The sequence below is a fragment of the Mirounga leonina genome, unplaced genomic scaffold (assembly GCF_011800145.1).
Source record: "Mirounga leonina isolate KUSES-001 unplaced genomic scaffold, KU_Mleo_1.0 Mir_129, whole genome shotgun sequence".
NCBI classification, from domain to species: Eukaryota; Metazoa; Chordata; class Mammalia; order Carnivora; family Phocidae; genus Mirounga; species Mirounga leonina.
In genome coordinates, this window is record NW_023270323.1 from 17,070,807 (window position 1) to 17,090,045 (window position 19,239).

The window sequence follows — 19,239 nt, forward strand, 5'->3', positions numbered from 1 at the left end:
CGCCGCCGCCGCCCGCGTCCTGGTCCTCGGCGGCCGCGCCCCCGCCGTCGGCGGCCGCGTCCTCCTGCAGACCTGCCGCTCGGGCCGCCTTCTTCACCTCCACGAAGGCGCTGCGCTTCGCCTCGCCCGTCTCGGGGCTGGGCGGCGCGAAAAGGCGGCCGTTCTCTTCCAGGCTGAAGTAGCTGCCCGAGGCGCGGTACTGCTGCGGCGTGCACACCAAGTCCTCCTTGGAGGCGGGCAGGGGCCGCTCGGCGAAGCGACCCCGGCCCCCCGCCAGCCCCACGCCGCCGCCCCCCTCCGCCGCCTCCTCCGGGAATTTCCTCTTCCCCTTGCCGCCGCCCATGGCGTTGCCGTCGGGACTCAGCTCCGCCTCCTGGTGGCCGCCGCCGCTACCGAGGCTCCGGGCCGGGGAGCAGCTGTTGCCTCCCCCCGAGTTTTCGAGCTCCCGGGCCAGGTTGTGAAAGTCCGTGGAGGGCTTGGCGCCGCCGCCGCCGCTGCCAGCCGCAGGCTGGTTACTGCCCTCGGGGGAAGGGGCGGGGTAGTGGTGGATGGGGCCGGCTTTGCCGAACTTGGGGCCAGGGCCCAAGGGCGCCTCTTGCTGCTGCTGCTGCTGCGGGTCCTTGCCCCCGCCCCCGCCCCCGTGATCCTTGGTGCCCACGCCGCCGCCTTGCTCTTCTTGGGGGCTGGCATCAGCGCTGTGAAGTCTCTTGGGGCAGCGGAAGCGCAGATGCGCCACATAGGGGAACTCAAACTGGAAACGTTGGCTGCATTCCAGGCATGTGTAAGGGGACGACCCTGCTTAGTGAAAAAACACCACACACACACACACACACACACACGTGCGCGCGCGCACACACGCACACCACATGATTACTAAGCATAGTCTCCAGACCAGTTTGCCATCACCCTCTTCACAAATCCATCGCCTGAGAAAAGAGTATCCTGTCCGACCTGATCTAACTTCCCCTCCAAATCAGAGGGGAGTGCAGTAACCAAGCCAATGTCCCCCGGTTTATTCTCATCTATCGGTCCCAGCTGCATTGCGGACCATACCTCTGAAGTTTCCCAGCAGACGCCCTAAGGGAGGAAAGGCGCCAGTGCGCCAGAGTGAGCCCCCGCCTCCCCCTGCGTCTCCCCCGCTAGCGAAGGGCCCCGTCGCGGGTCGCGAGCCAACCTACCATTCATTTTGCTGTGGGATCTAGAGGGGCAGAGCAAGAGTAACTCAGTCAGTTCTTTCCCATACCAAACTAGTAATTCCTCGTCTTTGGCAATCCTGCGGAGAGAGCGGTAAAACAGCTGTCCGTTTTTTATATAGGCTTCAAGGTTCTGCTCTTCTTTATCTCTGGCTGACTGGACAAGTCGCAGCCACATGAGACCTTCCGAAGAACCGTTTGCCGCTGAGGTGTCTACCTACAGTTTAGAAAAAAGGAAAGAATACAAGAAGGTGGGGGTGGGGGGAGGGAGACCCTCGTGAGAGAATGAAGCCAGAGGAACCAGGACGGTTTCCTTTTTGTTATTCTTTTCCGAAGAATTATCTGAGATCAAGATTAACCGTGACCCAAGTTGGCACCCATCTTTGTGTTTGCAACCAGCAGGCAAGATAACTGCCCTTTGAAACACTGTGTCAATCATATAGATTAAGCTGTGGTTTTCATATACTGGTTAAATATCAAATGGGGGAATTTCTCCTTACAATTCAAATCAGTGTTACCCTCTTGAGAATTCACTTCTCAATTATCCCACATTACAAAACTGTGAGGAATTTTGTTTGCTTCGGAAGTTAAAAAGCAAGCTTAGATCTTAGAAACTATTCCGTGGCATTCATTCATCTTCCTAATTTTGCCTTAAACAATTAATAGATTTTCTTTGTAAAGAAAGAATAGAAAGTGGGAGCACTTATATCTTGAAACTCAAACATATGAATTTAATGATGTTTTCTTGTCAAGCCATTAACATTTTCATTAAATACAAATTCTGGGACTAGCTAGCTTCCTAGAAAGAGTAACATTTAGAGGAAAAGAAGGCCTCCTAGGTTGGAACACAAATGCACCCAATACTTACAATAAAAGTCCTTACAGAAAGTACTTAGTATGCAAATAGGTTCCACCCTAGTTGAAATCTCCCAAAGAGTTAAGGAAGTTGTGTTCATCATCAGGAAAGCCCAGAACTGAGGCAGTGATTTAGATATACCTGGCATTCCAAATAAAATTTTGTCATTTATTCCAGAAATCAATTGACAATAATTTGAGTTTAATATTCCTTTTCTTTTCTTCTTCTTCTTCTTCTTTTTTTTTTTTTTGGTGTGTAAAATAGGATGTCTCACATTATTTTACTTTCTACATTCAGAAACTATCTCAGCTTGTCATTAGAATGATCCTTGGTCAATTTTCAACATGGGGTTACCCTCATACCCGATGCAGCACTGGCCAAGACTTACCCGGAAGATATAGGGGACTGTTCTCTTGTCTGTGGACTTGAGAGCTATGAAAGCTATGCTGTCATACAGGGAAGTATGGCTCAGGATGCAGGGACCGAATATAGCATTCTCAGGGATGTCGCAGGTGGTGTAAACACTGGTAAAAATATCTGTCAGACATTGCTGGACAGCCTTGGCATCTCCATCCCAGATGCCTCGCTGGATGCCTGAATCCTCCATCACTGGTGACAGATACACAGGATAAGGAAACAACTTAAATTACTCCTTATTTACTCCTTTTCCCCTCTATGAATCCAGGCAGAACATTTCAACTATAGACATATTTTCTTGAATTTTTTCTTGAATTTGACTTTTTGCATAGCATTGATTTCAAAAATAAAACCAGTAGCAGATTAAATCTGTGTTTTTGAATATATTTTGAAAATGCCAACTGAGGAGTACTCCCGCCCTACCCCGCGCCTTTTTAAAATAATTGGAATCTTGGGATCTCAGAGTGGACTGCTTTTGAGAAGGAAAACAGGGCTAGGAAAGACAGATCAGTTTTTTGCATTACCTTGGGGGAGGATGGGCCAGGATTTGGGGGATAAAGTTGGGGAGAACAATAGGATTTTTTTTTACTAGCCTATAGACTTTTCCCGACTGAAAGAAACTTCCAATCCTTGGGAGAAAGCTCCTCTCCTCTCTTCTTATGTATTGAACTGGGTGCCCAGGAGTTGATTTTTTCTTTCTTCCAAAGAGGGGAGCAGCCTTAGTGAGCAGGCAGAGACAGCCGAGCATGGCGAATGGATTTCAAGTCGAGTGTCAGGGCCACTGATTCTGTGTCAGCTAACCTTTCTCTGCAGCCTACAAGAGGGGACGTAGGTCTGTTCATTACCATAATCCAACACTGTCCCTCCGAGGCTTTAATTAAAAGCAGCAAGCGGAGGTAATTATTTTTTTCTCGACACGCTTATTTATGGATGAGGGTGAATCCCAGTTACCTTATTATACAAGGGGGTGGGTTGAGTTGCATGTGCCTCATGAAGTGAGCAGGTACAGGGCAGGCCTGAAGTGTCCCCTGATTGAAATACTGCAGGTGTAGTGACTGGTGAATTCTCACTCCCCCAGATATGACCCTGTTTGGGTAGACCTCTGTGGGCTCTCTGACTGTTTAATCCACAGCAATTTAGAAAGTTTAATACCCTGCTGGAGGGCTCTGTTAAGCTATCATAAAAAGACATTTTCCTTCCTATGCCACTGGACACCCCTACAAAACTTGTCATTTTTTTAAAAAAACAAAGCAGGTATTTAAATTTTAAACTGGCTTTGAACTAACTGCATTGTTAACTCTGACTGATTAAAAGATTCCCCCAAGTTGGGTTTTCCCTAATAACGTCGCCAGAGGCAGTAATTTATGTATGCTTTGTATAATTTAAGTAGCAGGAAAGAGTAGACCTAATTCTTTTCCTGAGAAGCTGTTCATTATGGAATAATATTAGTAATGTCCATTTTTATCTTAATGCCTATTAACCAATTAATCTTGCAAATGTGATTACAAGGTAGAGCGGCTGCTGCTGCTTCTTTTTTTTCCCTTTCTAGCTAACAGAGCATGAAACTTTGGTCAGCCTTTTTTTCCATTCACTCTGCTACATCCTCCAAATGTCAAGTATTGGGCTGTTTCTGCCAGACAGAAATAAGAGGAAATATCCATAAAGTAGAAACTTACTTTACTATATTACAGCATCTGTCTCTGGGTATTTTTACCCCCCACACGGTAGCCTTTCTGATCTCTAAATGAAAATTTAAATACGTTAAAAAAAAAAAAACCTTCAGAATCTCTCATCTCCTTTTCAACGGAATCCTATTCTCTCCTTTTCAGTTTCCTCAATTCAGCGTTTTATGCCTCAATTTCTCTCTTCCCTTTAAAAGTCTCTTTCACACAGGCGTTTCATTGTGCCGGGAGGTCGCCCAGTCACTTCGGGCAACAGCAGGGACGCAATCATTAAAATGCAGTTCTACCTAACAATACGGTGAAAAGATCCTTGCTACGCCGCGCTAATAGGGGTTCGCGTCGCCGCGGCGGCCGCCACGAGCTGGCCACAATAACCGCTGGGCGGGAGCTTGGGCTCGCCCGCCGGCGTGCGGTCGCCTCCGCCACCCAGCCCTTCCGAGCTCTGCAGCCTGCTCTAGGCCCCAGCTCCCGTCGCCCGGGGGATCCTCCCCAGAGCCCGCGGGGCTCGCCGAGAGCGCGTCGCTGCCGCCGGCCGCTCGCCCTCTCCGTAGGCAGGCATTGTCTGGCGGCCGCGCGCTCCCCAGTCGCTTGCTTCTCCCGCAAAGTGATCCCCACCCGCTCCTCCCTTTGTATAATCTTATTGCCAGTAGAGATCCCCTCAACAATTATGTTTCCCTCTCTTCTGGTGGATGACGAGACGGACGACAAAATTTTCCACTCTCCCTACCAAACCTGCTTTCCTCCCCATCCCCCTCCCACATCTAAGCACAGAGACTTACCAGGAATAAGGTCAGGAACGAATCGCCCAAATAAGGCCACCTGGAACCGGGAGATGCAATCGAGTGGTTTCTTTTGCCTATTGTATCAGTGCATTTCCATGTCAAGAGGTGTTGGTGTTGCTGTCTGGTAGGCTGTGCCTAAAGAGGGGGGAGAGAGAGAGAGAGAGAGAGAGAGAGAGAGAGAGAGAGAGATGGAGAGATAGGGTGAGAGAGATGAGAGAGTAAGAGGGGAGAGCGAGAGAGCGAGAGCAAGACAGCGAGAGCGCGCGGAGAGAGTTGTACAGATGGACCCGATGCAGTGACTGACTGGCACGCAGACACACACTTTTTGTTTGCTGCACATAATCTGCCCAATGACGCGTGACAGCCCACGTCCCCTCCCTTTAACTCTTTGCTGGGCTGGGCGCTCCCTTCGGCGCCGCCTGCCTCGCAGCGGTCTCTCTGGCCTGCCCGCGCCCCTCAGGTCCTGAGTACCTTCCCCAAGTGGCAAAGCCTCTCTGAGTGCAGCCCGGCCCGCCTCCTCCTAAATTAGCTTCGGCCCTCTGGGACTGTGAGGAGGGAAAAATCAGTTTCGGGGTCGGAAAGGGAAGTACCAAAAGAACTGGAGCGGGCCTTTCTCCGTTTGTCTCGGCACTTGGGGAACCTCTGGCAGAGAGCTGGCCACCCAGCGCGCGCACGGAGCCCGCGCGCACTTCCGGAGTCTGAGTTCAGTAAAGGGGTGGGGGGTTGCGGATTAGCCCCTAGAGATTCCCTGGCCATTGAGCCCCCGCTGATTTGCGCAGCTAGTTCCCTGAGGGTGATAAGCCGGCGCCCGCTCTCTCTTGGAGCGCTCACCCTACCAAGCCCTTCCGAGCAAGAGTCAGAAAGGATGCGCTTTGGTGAGAACTTGGCTCAGTCTTCCCGGGGACCCAGAGATGGGGTGAGGAGGATGGAGCGAGGACGCCGCCAGACCACGGCAGGGGATTTACTGGGGTCATCTGGTCCCAGAACTCGAGTACCTGGGCAGGGAAAGGTGAGGGGAGATCGGTGGGAAGAACCCCGGTTACTAGACTCAAGATGTTCCTGCCTTTCCGCTCTCTGCCTGGCGCGTTTTTCGTAGTCCCCGAGGGGGTCCCATGTTGCGGGCGGCCCGTCTTCTAAGACCTCGGAGGGGGGTAGTCAAAGTAAAAATTATTACCAAGATGGGCTCCGGAGAGCAATTTACATCCAGCCGGTGGTGGAAGAGCGGATGGGGTTGCCGCGGTGTTCTCGGGAGCCTCGTTTGCGCGCTAAGCCACTTAGAGGCGCTGGCTTGCCCCTCCAGTGCCGCAGCTGATGCTAATGACTTGAGGACTTTAACAGCCTGAAAGTTGACTCCTTCAACAGGGTCCGCAACACATTTTCGCTGGGGGATCTCTGGGTTCTTCTTCGCCTTTCAACTCTCAGCTCCTATGGGAAGAAAGACCTTTGAGTGTATAGGCGGCTCCACTGTCTCAGCCCCACCCACAACACCGCTACTTTGAAGAGGACAATCTGTTAGCTTCAGGATAAATCGGATTGTGTCGCCTGCTGAAGTGGACCGAGCAGAACCATGACTTAAGGAGGAGACAGTCTCGTTTTTATCCAGTGTTAAAATAAGGTAAGTGGTTTGGGGGTTGGCAAAGAACAGCTTAAAAGGAAAAGGTGCTTAGTGTTGGTTTGAGCCGCTCACGACTGTGAGACCTCCCTCCGGAACCCAGTGGGGCAGCAAGGAGCGCCCTTCCTCGGCACGCCCGCAGTCCAAGGAGGCCAGGGAAGGATTTTGCTGAGCAGAAATAAAGATGTGGGAGTAATTTTCCACTACGTGAGTTCTCTTCTTGATCTCTCTCTTCTCTCTCTGCCTCCTTCCCTCCATTTTCACCCGGCCTTGGTTAGCTCCCTCCTCCCCACCTAAGTTCCAAATTTTTCTGATCAGACGGAGCTGCTGCCTCGGTTTAAATCGGGACTCAGCAAAAGAAGGGTTGCAAAAATCCTTATAAATGAATTTCCCCTTCATTTCCAGGTTAGCTACTAACTTTTCAAAGCTTCTTAAACTGAAAAAGCTTATTTCATCTTAACCTATCATTTCTCTTATGCATGTGTGAACACGGGCAGTGCCCATGACCCTAATTCCATTAAACTGTTGAACAGAGCAACCCTTAAAGTCTTCTTTTGCTGTTATTTAGAAAAGTTTGCCTTTCCCAGAAAAAGTCATCTGTCCATTCAAGCCACTTAAAAAAAATCCTCCTACATATTGTAAATATAAGAGCATCCACTTCAGAGTGTGGGCATTTAGATAACCTTAAACTCTAAATGGAACACATTTTTTCTTTCCCCTGGCCTTTCTTTTCTTAAATATACAGGACATTTAGACTATGTCTCCTTTGAAGTTCTGAAACCTAGACTCCAGTTTGTATAAAATAAAAAATGCTTCTGATACTTAAGTTGGGGGTGGGGGAGTTTGACCTTCCAAATCCCAAGACAGAAAATAGCTAAGGTTCAATACATCAACGAAGGGAGAGATGTATGCAGAATCTGACCATCAGATACTTACTCTCAGTTTCTCTTTTCTGCCCTCTACTTAAGATTTGCCCTACTAATTTCAGGCAAAAATCCCCAAATAAAAGAATTTCTAACATTCTATGAATCCAACCAACTCTTTGTCTTATGTGTTGAATGACTGCTATAACAAAAAACAAATATGGGTAAGATTAAGCCTGACATTCCTACTTTGAGGGTTTTCCAGTATTTTAAGTGATGCACATTTTGCTTGGTAATATAAATGGTCTTAATGACAATTATTAATAGGATGTAAAGAAAAATCTACAAATTACTTTTATTTCCCTAGAAATTTATGGGATAAAATGGTGCATAAACTACTTTGAAATCACTCCGCATTATTACTTACTGGAATTCACTGATACTAAATGAAGGATTGAGGCATTTATTCAGTTTCAAACAGTACTATAAAAATGCATCTCAGTCAATAGTTGAATCTAATTCACATGGAACAATGGGTTTATATTTGGAGCACTTTTCCATGGGATTTTATTTCCAATTAAATGATTAGAGAGATAACAATGAAGAGTGAAGGTATGTTCACCTTGCTCCCTTTAGCAAGGCTTCATGCAGTTATGGTAAAAAATACACATGTAGACAACTGCAGTATTGTTTTGGAAGAGAAGGCTGGAGAGAGGTTGATGAATGATTCCTGAGGTGGTGCCTTTTATGAACTAAGTGAGAGGGTGGAGAAAGGGGAAGAAAGAAAATCTGATTCTTAGTGAGTATTAGAATGGAAATGTCCTTTTTCCTCCCAGGGTAGAGAAGTAGGGCCCAAAATCCTTCAGCTTCTGTGACAGGAGGCTAGTGAAGTCTCTAAGAATAACTCACTTAGAAGGATTATTACCCTTTAAGAATGAAAACACATTGTTTCTCTTTCTCTCTTCCTTTCCAGGTCCTGGTTCATCCCCCTCTAATCCTACCTCCAAAGCACTATACCAGCAAAGCCTCAGTTGTCCAATTAAAAAAAAAAATCAATTCATGGTGAAAGGGAGAATACACTGGAAGACAAGAGGATGGCCAATGAAACAGTGTGTGGAAACTTTTTCCTAAGCTTATCAATGTCACACAGGGAGGTCTCAGGACAGGGCTGTGAGGGTTGGGGGAGGTAAAGAATGGAACTTCACAGTGGGATATTGCATTGCACAGCCTCACCTTGGAGAATAAGAAACTATCTAAGGGATAACTCAGAGACAAGAAGAGGCAGACTTGCTGAGCTGGAAAAAGTTTACAGGGATTGGGGGCGCTTCATTTTTTATAAGTGTACATGGTAATCTCAGTTTGGGTCTATTCCTTGCGTAAGTATTACAGTTGGTTCATCAGGTGATAAATGAATATTTCCCAGGCTGGTCCTGGCATAGCCAGACTCTCAAAGGATGGATAATTTGGTAGCCTGGGAGAAGGGACTCCAGTCTCCCAAGTTCAGGGATCATTACTCCTGACTCACATTGTTCTTGCTTCAGCTTTTCCTGTTTCTCAATAAATGGTAGCTGTTTTTAATGCTGCTTCTATACTACAACTATTGTCATTATGATTATAACCTATCTTTCTCAAGTTTATAACCTTCTCTGTGAGGGATCTCAAGTTCCACTCACCCTTCTCTTGGGAGTTCAGCTGTGAGCTGGATAATCTTTGAGGACTTTGTGTAATTCATTTCCTCTCCTGGATCTGAGTTGTAGTTAACTGGCTTAATGGCTTTTGAGTATGACTTCTAGCAGGGCTAGCAAACTGAAGTGATATTGAAGACAACTACCACAAATCTGAAATCAATGCCTCATGCTTAGCTGTGTGAGTGTGACCTGTGGACCAGATCCAATATCCAGCATCCTGACCCCTTAGATTCTCCCAGCTTTGATACCATTCCCCATACAATATCTAGAGAGCTGGCAGGGAATATCCCGGTTTTGTCAAATCTGTGGGTGATGATGTCCTTCCCAGACTCAGACACGACAGCCCTTGAATAGGTCTCAGCAGGAGGAGTAAGGTAGACAGAAGGAAATGTAAGCAGGGCCACAGTCAGCCACTCAGAGCTTCCTCACCCCGTGGGGCCAGGATACTGGAGATGAAGGGCTGTCCAGTAGTCTCAAATGGGAGAGAGCATCAGATTTTAGGAAGACTGTGTCTAGGTCTTGGAAATGTCACTAAGTTGAGAGGTTCTACATCAAATTTCTTTACACAGCCAGGAGAAGGGACATTATCTCAATAGTACTTGAGTTCCACCTCTTTTTCTCTCTGTTTTAGGCTGTGTATAATTCCTGAGTTAAAAAGACAGGTGCTGGGCGCCTGGGTGGCTCAGTTGGTTAAGCGACTGCCTTCAGCTCAGGTCATGATCCCAGGGTCCTGGGATCGAGTCCCACATCGGGCTCCTGGCTCAGCAGGAAGCCTGCTTCTCCCTCTCCCTGCTCTCTCTGTCTCTGTCAAATAAATAAATAAATAAAATCTAAAAAAAAAAAAAAAAAAAGACAGGTGCTGATTGACATACATTGGATTCATAATAGGAAGATTACATAGCATCTGATCCCAGCTAGTTCTCTGAGGTATGGACTTTGATTTTAAATTGGGCTGCTGGGGGATGAGCAGCATAACACATTCCTCTCCTGGGAAGGGGTCTAGGCAGAATGCACACATGCCCAGGACTTTCTAGTTTGGAATCTGTCCATGGCATACGTTCCTGAAGGATTTATCTGATTTTTTCTAAGGAAAAGGGAGACAAAAAAAGAAAAAAAAAACATGAAAAGGATTTGGGGGAATAGATATCAATCAGTAACCACAACAGCAGCGATTCATATTGCTTTGTTAGAGCCTTGAAAATATAGTTTGATTTCTTCACAGATTATGCTCTCATACCTAAACTGTTCCCCTGGTCATACCACATATTGGACTCTTTGAGTGAAAACCATCTTTCATGATTTCAATTCAAATGAACTGCCAGTGTTTCATGATTTAATCCAGGCATATTAATTTAGCATCAATGAGGGAATGTCTCCCCAAGCATCATATGGAAAGCCTATAGCTTTTAGTAGATTTTCATAAGCACTTAAAAACTACCAATGTAAGTCTTTCTTCAATTATACTTGAACAAGTGGTCTCTCAGAGAATTCAAAGATCAACTTGTCACAAAAAACAGTAACTGCATGACTACTATAAACAGTACTACTGTATATACATTACAAAATGTCAGAAATAACAGGTAAGGGGATTGAAAGTTACACTTGTTCTCTTGAACTTGCTGATTGAAAAACCAGTTCCCAGATTGACTTGATAGACTTCTGGTAATTTAATATAAAGGTAACCAAGATATAATTCATAATCTCCTCTAAAGTTCTGAGGAAAATTCATATTTTAAAAAATAATATCCAGAAGTATCAAACAAATTATTCACAAAGCCCAAGAAAAATAAACATATTGAATATGACTTGGATGTTGAGATTTCCTGAAGGCCTAAAATTCAGTTTAGGTCTGAACAATTTTTATACCTAATCAGATATGGTCCTTTAGTGTGTGTGTGTGTGTGTGTGTGTGTGTGTGTGTTTGTGTTTATGCAGGTTGGGAGTGAATACTGTTGAGGGTAGCAATTTAAAAAAAACTTCCAGGACTGTCATTTTTCTTGGCTCCATGTTCACAGAGTAGTCAGTGCTCCTTGTTGCATGTTTTCATGTAGGATGGTTTTGAGAAAATAGCCTGTGTGAAGTCCTGTAGAAGAGCAATTGTTCCTGGAGGAGCAAAGCTGAATAGAGTTCTAAAGAATATATTTCCCACATGATCTGAGTATCTACTACCTTCTATGTGTGATCAGATGCCTCATAGCATAATCTACATTCTAGACTCAGTTTACCTGGGGCCCTAGGAAGTTAATGTTTCCAGACAAGTGGGAATCATCTGAATGTGTGAAAATATCTTGAGGAAGTCAATGCACTGAGAGTGTAGCTGTTTCCATTCTTATGTCTGCTATAGGCAGATAGTTTCTGATGTCTGGAGTCCCTGGTGTTGATGTCTCAGTAAAGAGCTCAGCGACAGAGCTAAGAGTGCAGAGAAGGCCAAATGACAGAGATGGGCTTCATTGTGGGGCTAACGAGGTCTCCCTGAGAGAGACTCAGGAGGTCACTACCCCCACAGTACCGGGAAGGGCAGGTACGGCTCCCACTACGTTTGGGATGAGTCACCAAAGAGTACAGAGCCCCGACACTGGATGGGACCTGGGAAGAACAAGACTTGCCACCTTCACTGGGGGTGTCTCTTTTAGAAGCAGTCAGCGCAAACTCTGAACGTGGGGGCCAGAAGAGGCCACGCGGTGTGCTAGGCGTGCTTCCCATACGCCCTGGACTAAGCAGGAAGAAGCACCACGTTTTCCACGTTCTCCAGCCTCCTGCCGCCTCCCTGGAATCATTGCCAACTCCTGTCTCCTGCTAGGCGCCGCGGGCAGAAAGGCGTCCTGAAGGCTGGGCTTGAGGGAGCAGCAATGCTCTTTTTACCACTGCCACCACCCTCCTCCCCACCCCCTTCACACGTCCTCCTGCAGTAGGTCTCCTCCGAGCCTTTTCAGAGGCATGGGCTTATGTTCTCACCTCTTACGGGCTGGGTTGCCAGTGACCTCGCCCAGCCTTGGCTTTCCTCCTCAGCAAACTAGGGCTGGAAAGGGCTGCCTCCCGGGTCTGGTCGCGGTGAGGACTAAGAACGAGGGTGAACGCGTTTTGGAAAGCCAATTCCTGAGCAGATGGTAAGGGATTACTTCCAAGAGCTGGGGTTAGTTTCATTGCAGCCTTGAACATCCCAGAGAGGTCGCAGTGCCTTTATTAGGGAGCCTTCTTGACTCAGATGTCTGGAGAACTGACCCAAGAAGGACCTACAACTCAGGTTCAGGCCCCACCTCCACCAGGGGAACGAAACTCCCCGGGTTTGAATCCCAGCCCCTGACGTTGGGCAGGTAATTTAACCGGTCTGTGCTTCAGGCCTTCATCTGAGAAGCGGGAGGGGTAAAGGAAATTCTCCTCGTACAGCCATTGCGAGGGGTGAGGTGATATTTAGCGAGTGCAGAGAACAATGCCTGGAACATAGTAAACAGCTCTTTCAGTGCTGGCTATGGCTACTGTTAGTGACATTGCCTTCATTTCCTTTTTAGAAAATGTGGGAATTGTATTGTGCACCCGCATTCGAAGCCACTCAGTGAAGGCTAAAGGATTTCTCGAAGTTTCTAGGGAAACCAGGAGGTACTGGATGATAAAGGAGGCGGGAGGAATCTGTTCAGGTGTTCAGGGATCCCTTCTACTGCCAAAGGAAGGGCCCGAATGTTCCAGGCACAGGCGGCAATCCCCATTCCCTCCTCCCCTCTTTATTTCGGAAGAGGCAGTTTTGTGCCGGGAGGCCGATTAGATTTCGATCCCTCTTCCGCCAGGGAGTCCTTCCGTTAGAACTGACAGCGGCGCCACGTTAGAAACGCCGGTTAGTCAGGGCAGCAAGGGCTGGGGTCCTGCGACCCCAAACGTAGGACAAAGAGTATGTGAATGCCTCGCTGGTTAATTCAAGAGCTGTGGCCAGAAAGCCGAAGTCTGGGTGGCCAGAGAAACCTGGGGAACCAGGGCTCAGGGCCTCCGAGCCGCGCTGCCCCTCCTCTCCCTCGAAGGGCGGCGGCTCCGCAGCGGGGGGCCCCGGGGCTGAGTGGGAGGCCCCGGCCCTCCCCTACACCCCGGCGGGAAGCTGCCCTGCTGGCTGGGCCTTCGAGCAGCGCGAGTCCACACCGACTATCTTCCGGCCCCGCCCCCGACGCCCGCACGCGGGCTGCGCGCGGAGCATTGTGGGCCGCACGGCCGACGGAGTCCCTCTCCCGGCCAGGGCTGCGGGGCTGAGCTTCCTCCCCGGGCTGTTCGCGGCTTTCGGCGCAGCCGCAGCCCGGAGCGGACGCGTTGTGTTCGCCGCACGCCTACAGCTTCAAGCTCTGCGAAATCTCCCGCCCAGGCAAGTTCCCGGCCTCAGAGGTCAGTTGTGGCCTCCTTATTGCTCTTTCTTGTGAAGGATCCGAGAGGCAGTGGTTAAGAGCCCGGAATTTGGGATCCTAAACACTTATGTTTGAACCCCAGATCTGCAATCTACTGGCTGTGGGTCTTTGAGCAAATCACCCAACCTCTCTGAACTTTAGTTTCCTCATTTGTAAAATAGCAAAAACAACATTTATCTCATAGAGTGGCTATGGATATTGCAAGAACAAGCCTGGGTTCAGATCCCAGCTGGACTACTTGCTTGGGTTAGTTAGCCTCTCTGTGCTTCTGTTTTCTGTGAAGAAAGGGGATCTGTGAACTAGAGAGAATAGTGTTTGACTCGGAGGGTCATAATTAAATGCGATAAGCCTGGCAGAGCATTCAGCCTAGCACACAGTAAGAGCCCAAACAGTTAATTATTTAAGGTATCTCAGTGCCTGCCACTTTGAAATCTAGGTAAATGTAATTTATAAGTCCTGGTTTTTCTGCTCCGCTTTTTCTCCTCTTCAGAGAGAAACAGTGCACAAGGGTGTGTGTGGCTATGTGGGGTGATAGTGCCTGCAGAATTGGGAAGAACTAGCTTGTGGCAGAAAGTTAGAGGACACTTCCGGAAGCTGCATGCCTTTCCTTCTATCTAGCCTTTCCTCTTCAGTTTCTAGGGACAAGGTAAAAGAATAGGAAAGGCAGGGAGAAGGAGCTTAGAACATGAAAGATTCTGAACAAATGTTTCTTTACTAGAAAATGTCATTCCAAATACTAAGGAGACAAGGAGTCTGTCTGAAGTGGCATGGGGGACCTAGGATTGGAATTGGCTTCCATGTCTCTGTGCCTGGCTGCCAGTGCCTGGCTCCCAATGTTGGGAGTATTTCTGTGTCTTTAGTCATGGCCCCTGGGAGGGGAAGATCTAAGGGAAGAGATGGAAGAGAGAGTGGCACTGCTCTAGGGAACAGGTTTTGGGAATAGGAGGAGCAAGGGGGTGCAGCCCTCTGCATATGGAGAAGGGATACATTCCTGCAACAGATATAGGGCATATCTGACTCAAGAGAAGTAAAACTTAGGTGAGGGGAAGAAAAGAGAAAAGATGCAAGGATCAATTATCTTGGGGTGAATTGGGCCTTCAGTGGAGTGTTGGAATCTATATTCTCCAAAGCTTGAAAATTCAATTAGGAGTCCAAAAACTGACAGTCACAGACATCCCTTAATCATCCTTGCAGCTCAGACCGTTTCAGAGTAGAGGAGCATACCCACATCACCATATGCCTCACCAGGGCCCCACTCCTTCAATACCAGTGACCTTCTCTGATTTTTCGGATGGGAGCGCTAACATCCCTTTTTGTTCTCTATAGATAATAGGATAATGGAGGATGATGTTTTACCCAGCAACTAACGGGACATCCGGGAAAACATGGCCCCAGACGCGTTCAAGACCATACCCTTCTGCTTTTTCCCTGAGGGCAGAGAATGCTGATGCAGCAATGGTCACCTAAGGTATTCCATAAACCTCTGGCTCTTAGTCTGCTCTCCTCTCAGACTCTGACTAAAAAGTGTTGTTAGCAGAAAAGAGAATAAAATAAAATAAAACTAATTTCTCAGTGTTTCCCCCCCCCCCCCCCCCCCCCCGCCACCAGCAAAAGAGACAACTGGTGAGAAGGAGCCACAACTTGGAAAAGATTTATTTTTCCTGGCCATAAATCTCACCCCCTTGTTCCTCTGCCCAGCGAAGCATGATAAAGTCCTTTTCCATAAAGTATTCAGTATTAGAGCCACAAAGCTCCCCCAATCAGTAGCCATCTGCTTCTACCATAACTGCTGCTCCCGAAGCAGGGAAAGCAGCAGCAGAGAAAGGGCACCACTGTTAGGCTGCTGGACAAATGAGGAGACTGAATAGCTTTGGTTTTCCTTGTGTATCTGTATCTATAGAGACAGGAGAAGAAAGGCCGCATTATATTGATACAACAATTGTAAAACAAAACACGGAAGAGGCATCTAAAGGGCAGTATCGCATGCATCAGGGGTCCCCAGATAAAAGGGGAGCTAACAGATTTATAGAAACCTTTAATTGGTTTTCAATTGAAAGCTAAAGAGGCTGGGGCAAAGCTGTGAAGAGTGGCAAAGTGCCCTCCTTCAGCCGTCTGGGAGGCGTGATCGATTTCATGGAGGGAGAAAAGAATACGGAACCATCCTGCACCTCTGCTGAGAGCAGAGAGCGACTCTGTGTTACAAAATTTCTCCTTGGCCAGGGAGTTATGATATGATCATAATAACAGAGTCTCTCAATCTCTCTTTTTCTTTCTCTCTCCGCCCTCCCTTCCTTCTCCCCTTCTTCTCACTCTCCCTCAGACTAGTAGGCAAGTGGAGAGGGAAGGAAAGGATGCAAAAGTAAATCTAACTCTCCATCCCCGGAAGAAATAGACCCCAGCCTAAAAACACCCGGCTTTAAATCTGTTCATCTGCCAGGAGGGAGGCCTCTTTGACAGAAATAGGAGTTCCTTTCCTCTCTTTTTTTTTCTAGACTCAAACAGGAAAAGCTAAAAATCACAGGAGACTCTACACTTAGTACAGTGAGAAGTCTTTGCTTGCGCCCACTGGGGTTATTTCAGAGCAGACGCTCCACTCAGCGCGCACCCAAGCGCCTTTTCTCAACCCCTTCCTGCGCAGCCGGTGGCGGCCCCCACCAGGCTCGATTGGCAGTGCCCACCCAAACAGCCCCGTCTGTCTGTCTGTCTGTCGGTTCCTAACACTAATTTATTAGCCCGACCCTCCATTATCTTTTTCGATTTCCTACTTAATCACAGATAAAAGGCAATGGTGCAAATTACGATTATGAAGGACTAGGAGATGGTTTTGAACAAAATGGGAGAAGGGAAATAGGATTAATTGAACATGATAGTGAAATCTCAAATGTGAGGAACAGGCCTGGGGGGAGGGATCAAACCCTGACCCCTGTGTGCTGTGGGTGGGCCCCTCTGCTTCTCCTAGTGCCTTCATAGGAGGCATCCCCCGAGATGAGGTCACTTGGGTCCCAAACCTGCAGAGGTGAGAGAACTGGGTTTCCTCTCAGGCTCCCAACCTTGCTAGGTGCCTGCCACCCAGCTCACTCTCCCTTGCCCCTCTCACCTACCCCCCCCACTCTGCTGCGGCCCCTGCAGAATTTCAGGACCCTTGGCCAGTGATTCCACTCCCCAACAGGTTTGCCTTTTGGCTGAAGTGCACCCCATTATTGCATTAATGCACCACAAGTCTTCTCTCACAGTTTTCCTGTCTTTGAACATTCCTCTAGTGAGTCTAAATCTTCGTGAAATTGCAGGAAAACAAGTCTAGTAGGTCAGAGATTGTATTTGTTCGTGTAAGGGATTAATAAAGCCCCCTTCTGATGCTGCTTTCCAGAATTACATTCGGGATTAAAAAGCAGACACGGCATGGGCACACATTTTGCATTCACTGGTGGTTGTGATTAATGTTTCTGAGGGGATTTGTGCTGGGAGCTTACAGAACGTGCTCTCGGGGGTCTAATGCCCAAGGGCTGCGGCGCAGGGGTGAGCAGAGGGTCTGTGGGCACGCGCCAGAACACGGGGGATTAGAGAGGACCTCAGATGGGCGCCGACGCCAGGCGCGGTGGCCTTTTAGTGCCTCCCTCGCACCCCTTTCCCCCCCGCACCCAGCAGAACTGCTTTGGAGGAGAAAGCAGTGAGAACTGTCCCGGGAGACAGACTTGGTTTTTAGGATATGTGTAAGGGGAAGATGCCCCTGAGTGGTCCGACTTTTGGGTGGAAGAAAGGGGCTCAGTACCAAGGCTCTGAACTTAATACCTGCATCCTCCAAGAGGAATCAATTCCGAACTACCTGTTCAGGGGAAGCGCTGTTCCCGAACGCGTCACGTCACTCACCGGCAAATAAAGAGTCGCCAGCCCCTGGCCAGTAAGAGAATGAGCACAACCCCGCTGCGAGCCGCCAGTCTCAGGGCTGCTTACTCGGGCACCCAGAGAAGCATCTGTGGAGAGGAGCCGGAGTCTAGGCCTGAGATCCATTCCCCTTCCATCATCCCCCAGTGGGCGGACAAACCCTGAGCCAGTGAAGGGACGAGGGAAGGAGAGGCAAGTTCCAGAATGGAAGGAGGGAGGCGGAGGGTAAGAAGGGAACCTGGCAAGCAAGAAAAAAAGGGAAGCAAATAGGAAATGAGAGAGAGGGGTAGGAAGAGAGGAGAGATGGGGAAGGAAGTGGTCACAGCTGGTGGGCATTACCGCTCTCTGGCAGAAGGGGGCACCCTTCCGGCCGAAGCAGCCTCCCACTGGGCTGCGGGTGGGATCCCCTGCAAAGCCCGCCCTACAGCCCCAGCTTGGGGGAGCTGGCGCCCCCTCCTGGCGGCTGCGAAGCCGCTCCTCGCGCTCCCGCGGGTGCTCCGGCCCAGCTGCTGCTCGGGGTACTGGGAGGTGGTGCGGGAAGGAAGGTCAGGGGACAGTGAGGGGGGTGTGAGGGCGCTATGACACTGGTCAGGTTCTCCCTTCTTTCCCTGCACCCTCCGACTCGGCTTCCTCACCTGGGGCCTGCAGGGCTCCTTCCCCGTGAGCACAGCTCCTGCGTGCCCCTCGGCTGCCGGGCGCTGCCCCTATCAGAGCCGGTGGACGAGCCTGCGCTCTTCGCAGAGCGGTCCTTCCCGGTCTCTGCCGCAGCAGCTGGGAGGGAGGGAGGGAGCGACCGCCGGCTGCTGCTGGGCGGTGTCTGGGGGCCTCGAGCCCAGCGTGAGGAGCCGCCATCTGGAGCCTCGGCAGCGGGCGGGGTGCGGATGCAAGGGAAGGGGCCTGGCGGCTCAGCCCAAAGGGGGCAAAGGACAGGGGTCTGAGCGCGGGAGCGGCCCGAGTGCTTGAGTGTGTGTGCGAGTGGGTGAGGGGGTTTGGCCCTTGGGGAGAAGCAGAAGCCTGCCCCTGTCAAGCCCCCTGAATTTCGGGGCTGTTCTGATTGGCAGGTCTAGTGAAAGCGCAGGGTCCTACTAGGCAATTCCTTCATCTATACCAGCCTGGGTGTGGAGAGCTGGGCAGCGTTGGGGTGGGGGTCGGTGGGGTGGGTGGGGGTGGGAAGCCCAAACGCTCCGAGTGCTCGCACCCGCTAACTGTCAGAAGTGGTTTTCTCATTTCCCTTTCCTCCCACTTTGTCCATCCCACTTCAGGAAACATTCCTCTCCAACGGCATGGATTTTTGGACACCTACACACTAAGACAACTACTCAGCCAGAACGTGGGACAGGCACTGACAGGATATCACCCTTGGGGATAAACACACTAGTTTCCAGTGGACGGTGGAAGAGGAAGGGGATGGGGTGAAGAAAGCTCTTGCACATTTAGCATGGGGAAGGAGAGATTGGGGGGGAGGGGTAGGAAGTGTGGTTTCTCCCCCCTCTTTTCATTTCAGATCCTGCCAGTGTTTTTATATCTTTAACTTAAAAAAATAACATTCCCTTTTCCTGAGTTTGAATAGGAGAGGGGAGCAAACTCAAGGAAGGAAAAAGGTGTGAGAATATGGGAGAGAGCCAAGGGATCTGTTCAGGGAGCTCAAACTCTCCAGAGATGCCCTCAGCTGTAGGTTTTAGCCTACTGTAAGGGGAGCTGATTGGGTGTATGGGTGGTGGCGGGAGATCTGAAGTAAAAACTAATGACAGACCCACTCGCACCCCAAGGCATTAAAATATACTCCCCTCCCCCAGCTGTCTCGTGTCCGGCAGAATGGCATTATGTAAAAGATCTGGCATGTCACCCAGTGGCACATCTGGTAGGTGTAGATGGCATTCAT

The 19,239-nt window shown here is 49.2% G+C and overlaps 1 protein-coding gene across 1 annotated transcript in view; it reads right to left on the minus strand.

Moving 5' to 3' along the window:
- The window catches only part of PRDM8 (PR/SET domain 8), a 19,433-nt gene extending 1,776 nt beyond the window's left edge, over positions 1-17,657 (minus strand). Inside the window, exons 1-7 of the mRNA XM_035005559.1 lie at positions 17,343-17,657; positions 6,105-6,355; positions 4,928-5,065; positions 4,143-4,206; positions 2,438-2,658; positions 1,179-1,410; positions 4-795 (exon numbers count right to left, since the gene is read on the minus strand). Of these exons, the coding sequence (XP_034861450.1) occupies positions 4-795; positions 1,179-1,410; positions 2,438-2,658; position 4,143 (1,246 nt within the window). The 5' untranslated portion in view covers positions 4,144-4,206; positions 4,928-5,065; positions 6,105-6,355; positions 17,343-17,657. The remainder of the gene's footprint in view (positions 1-3; positions 796-1,178; positions 1,411-2,437; positions 2,659-4,142; positions 4,207-4,927; positions 5,066-6,104; positions 6,356-17,342) is intronic.
- Between the last annotated feature and the right edge of the window lie 1,582 nt (positions 17,658-19,239).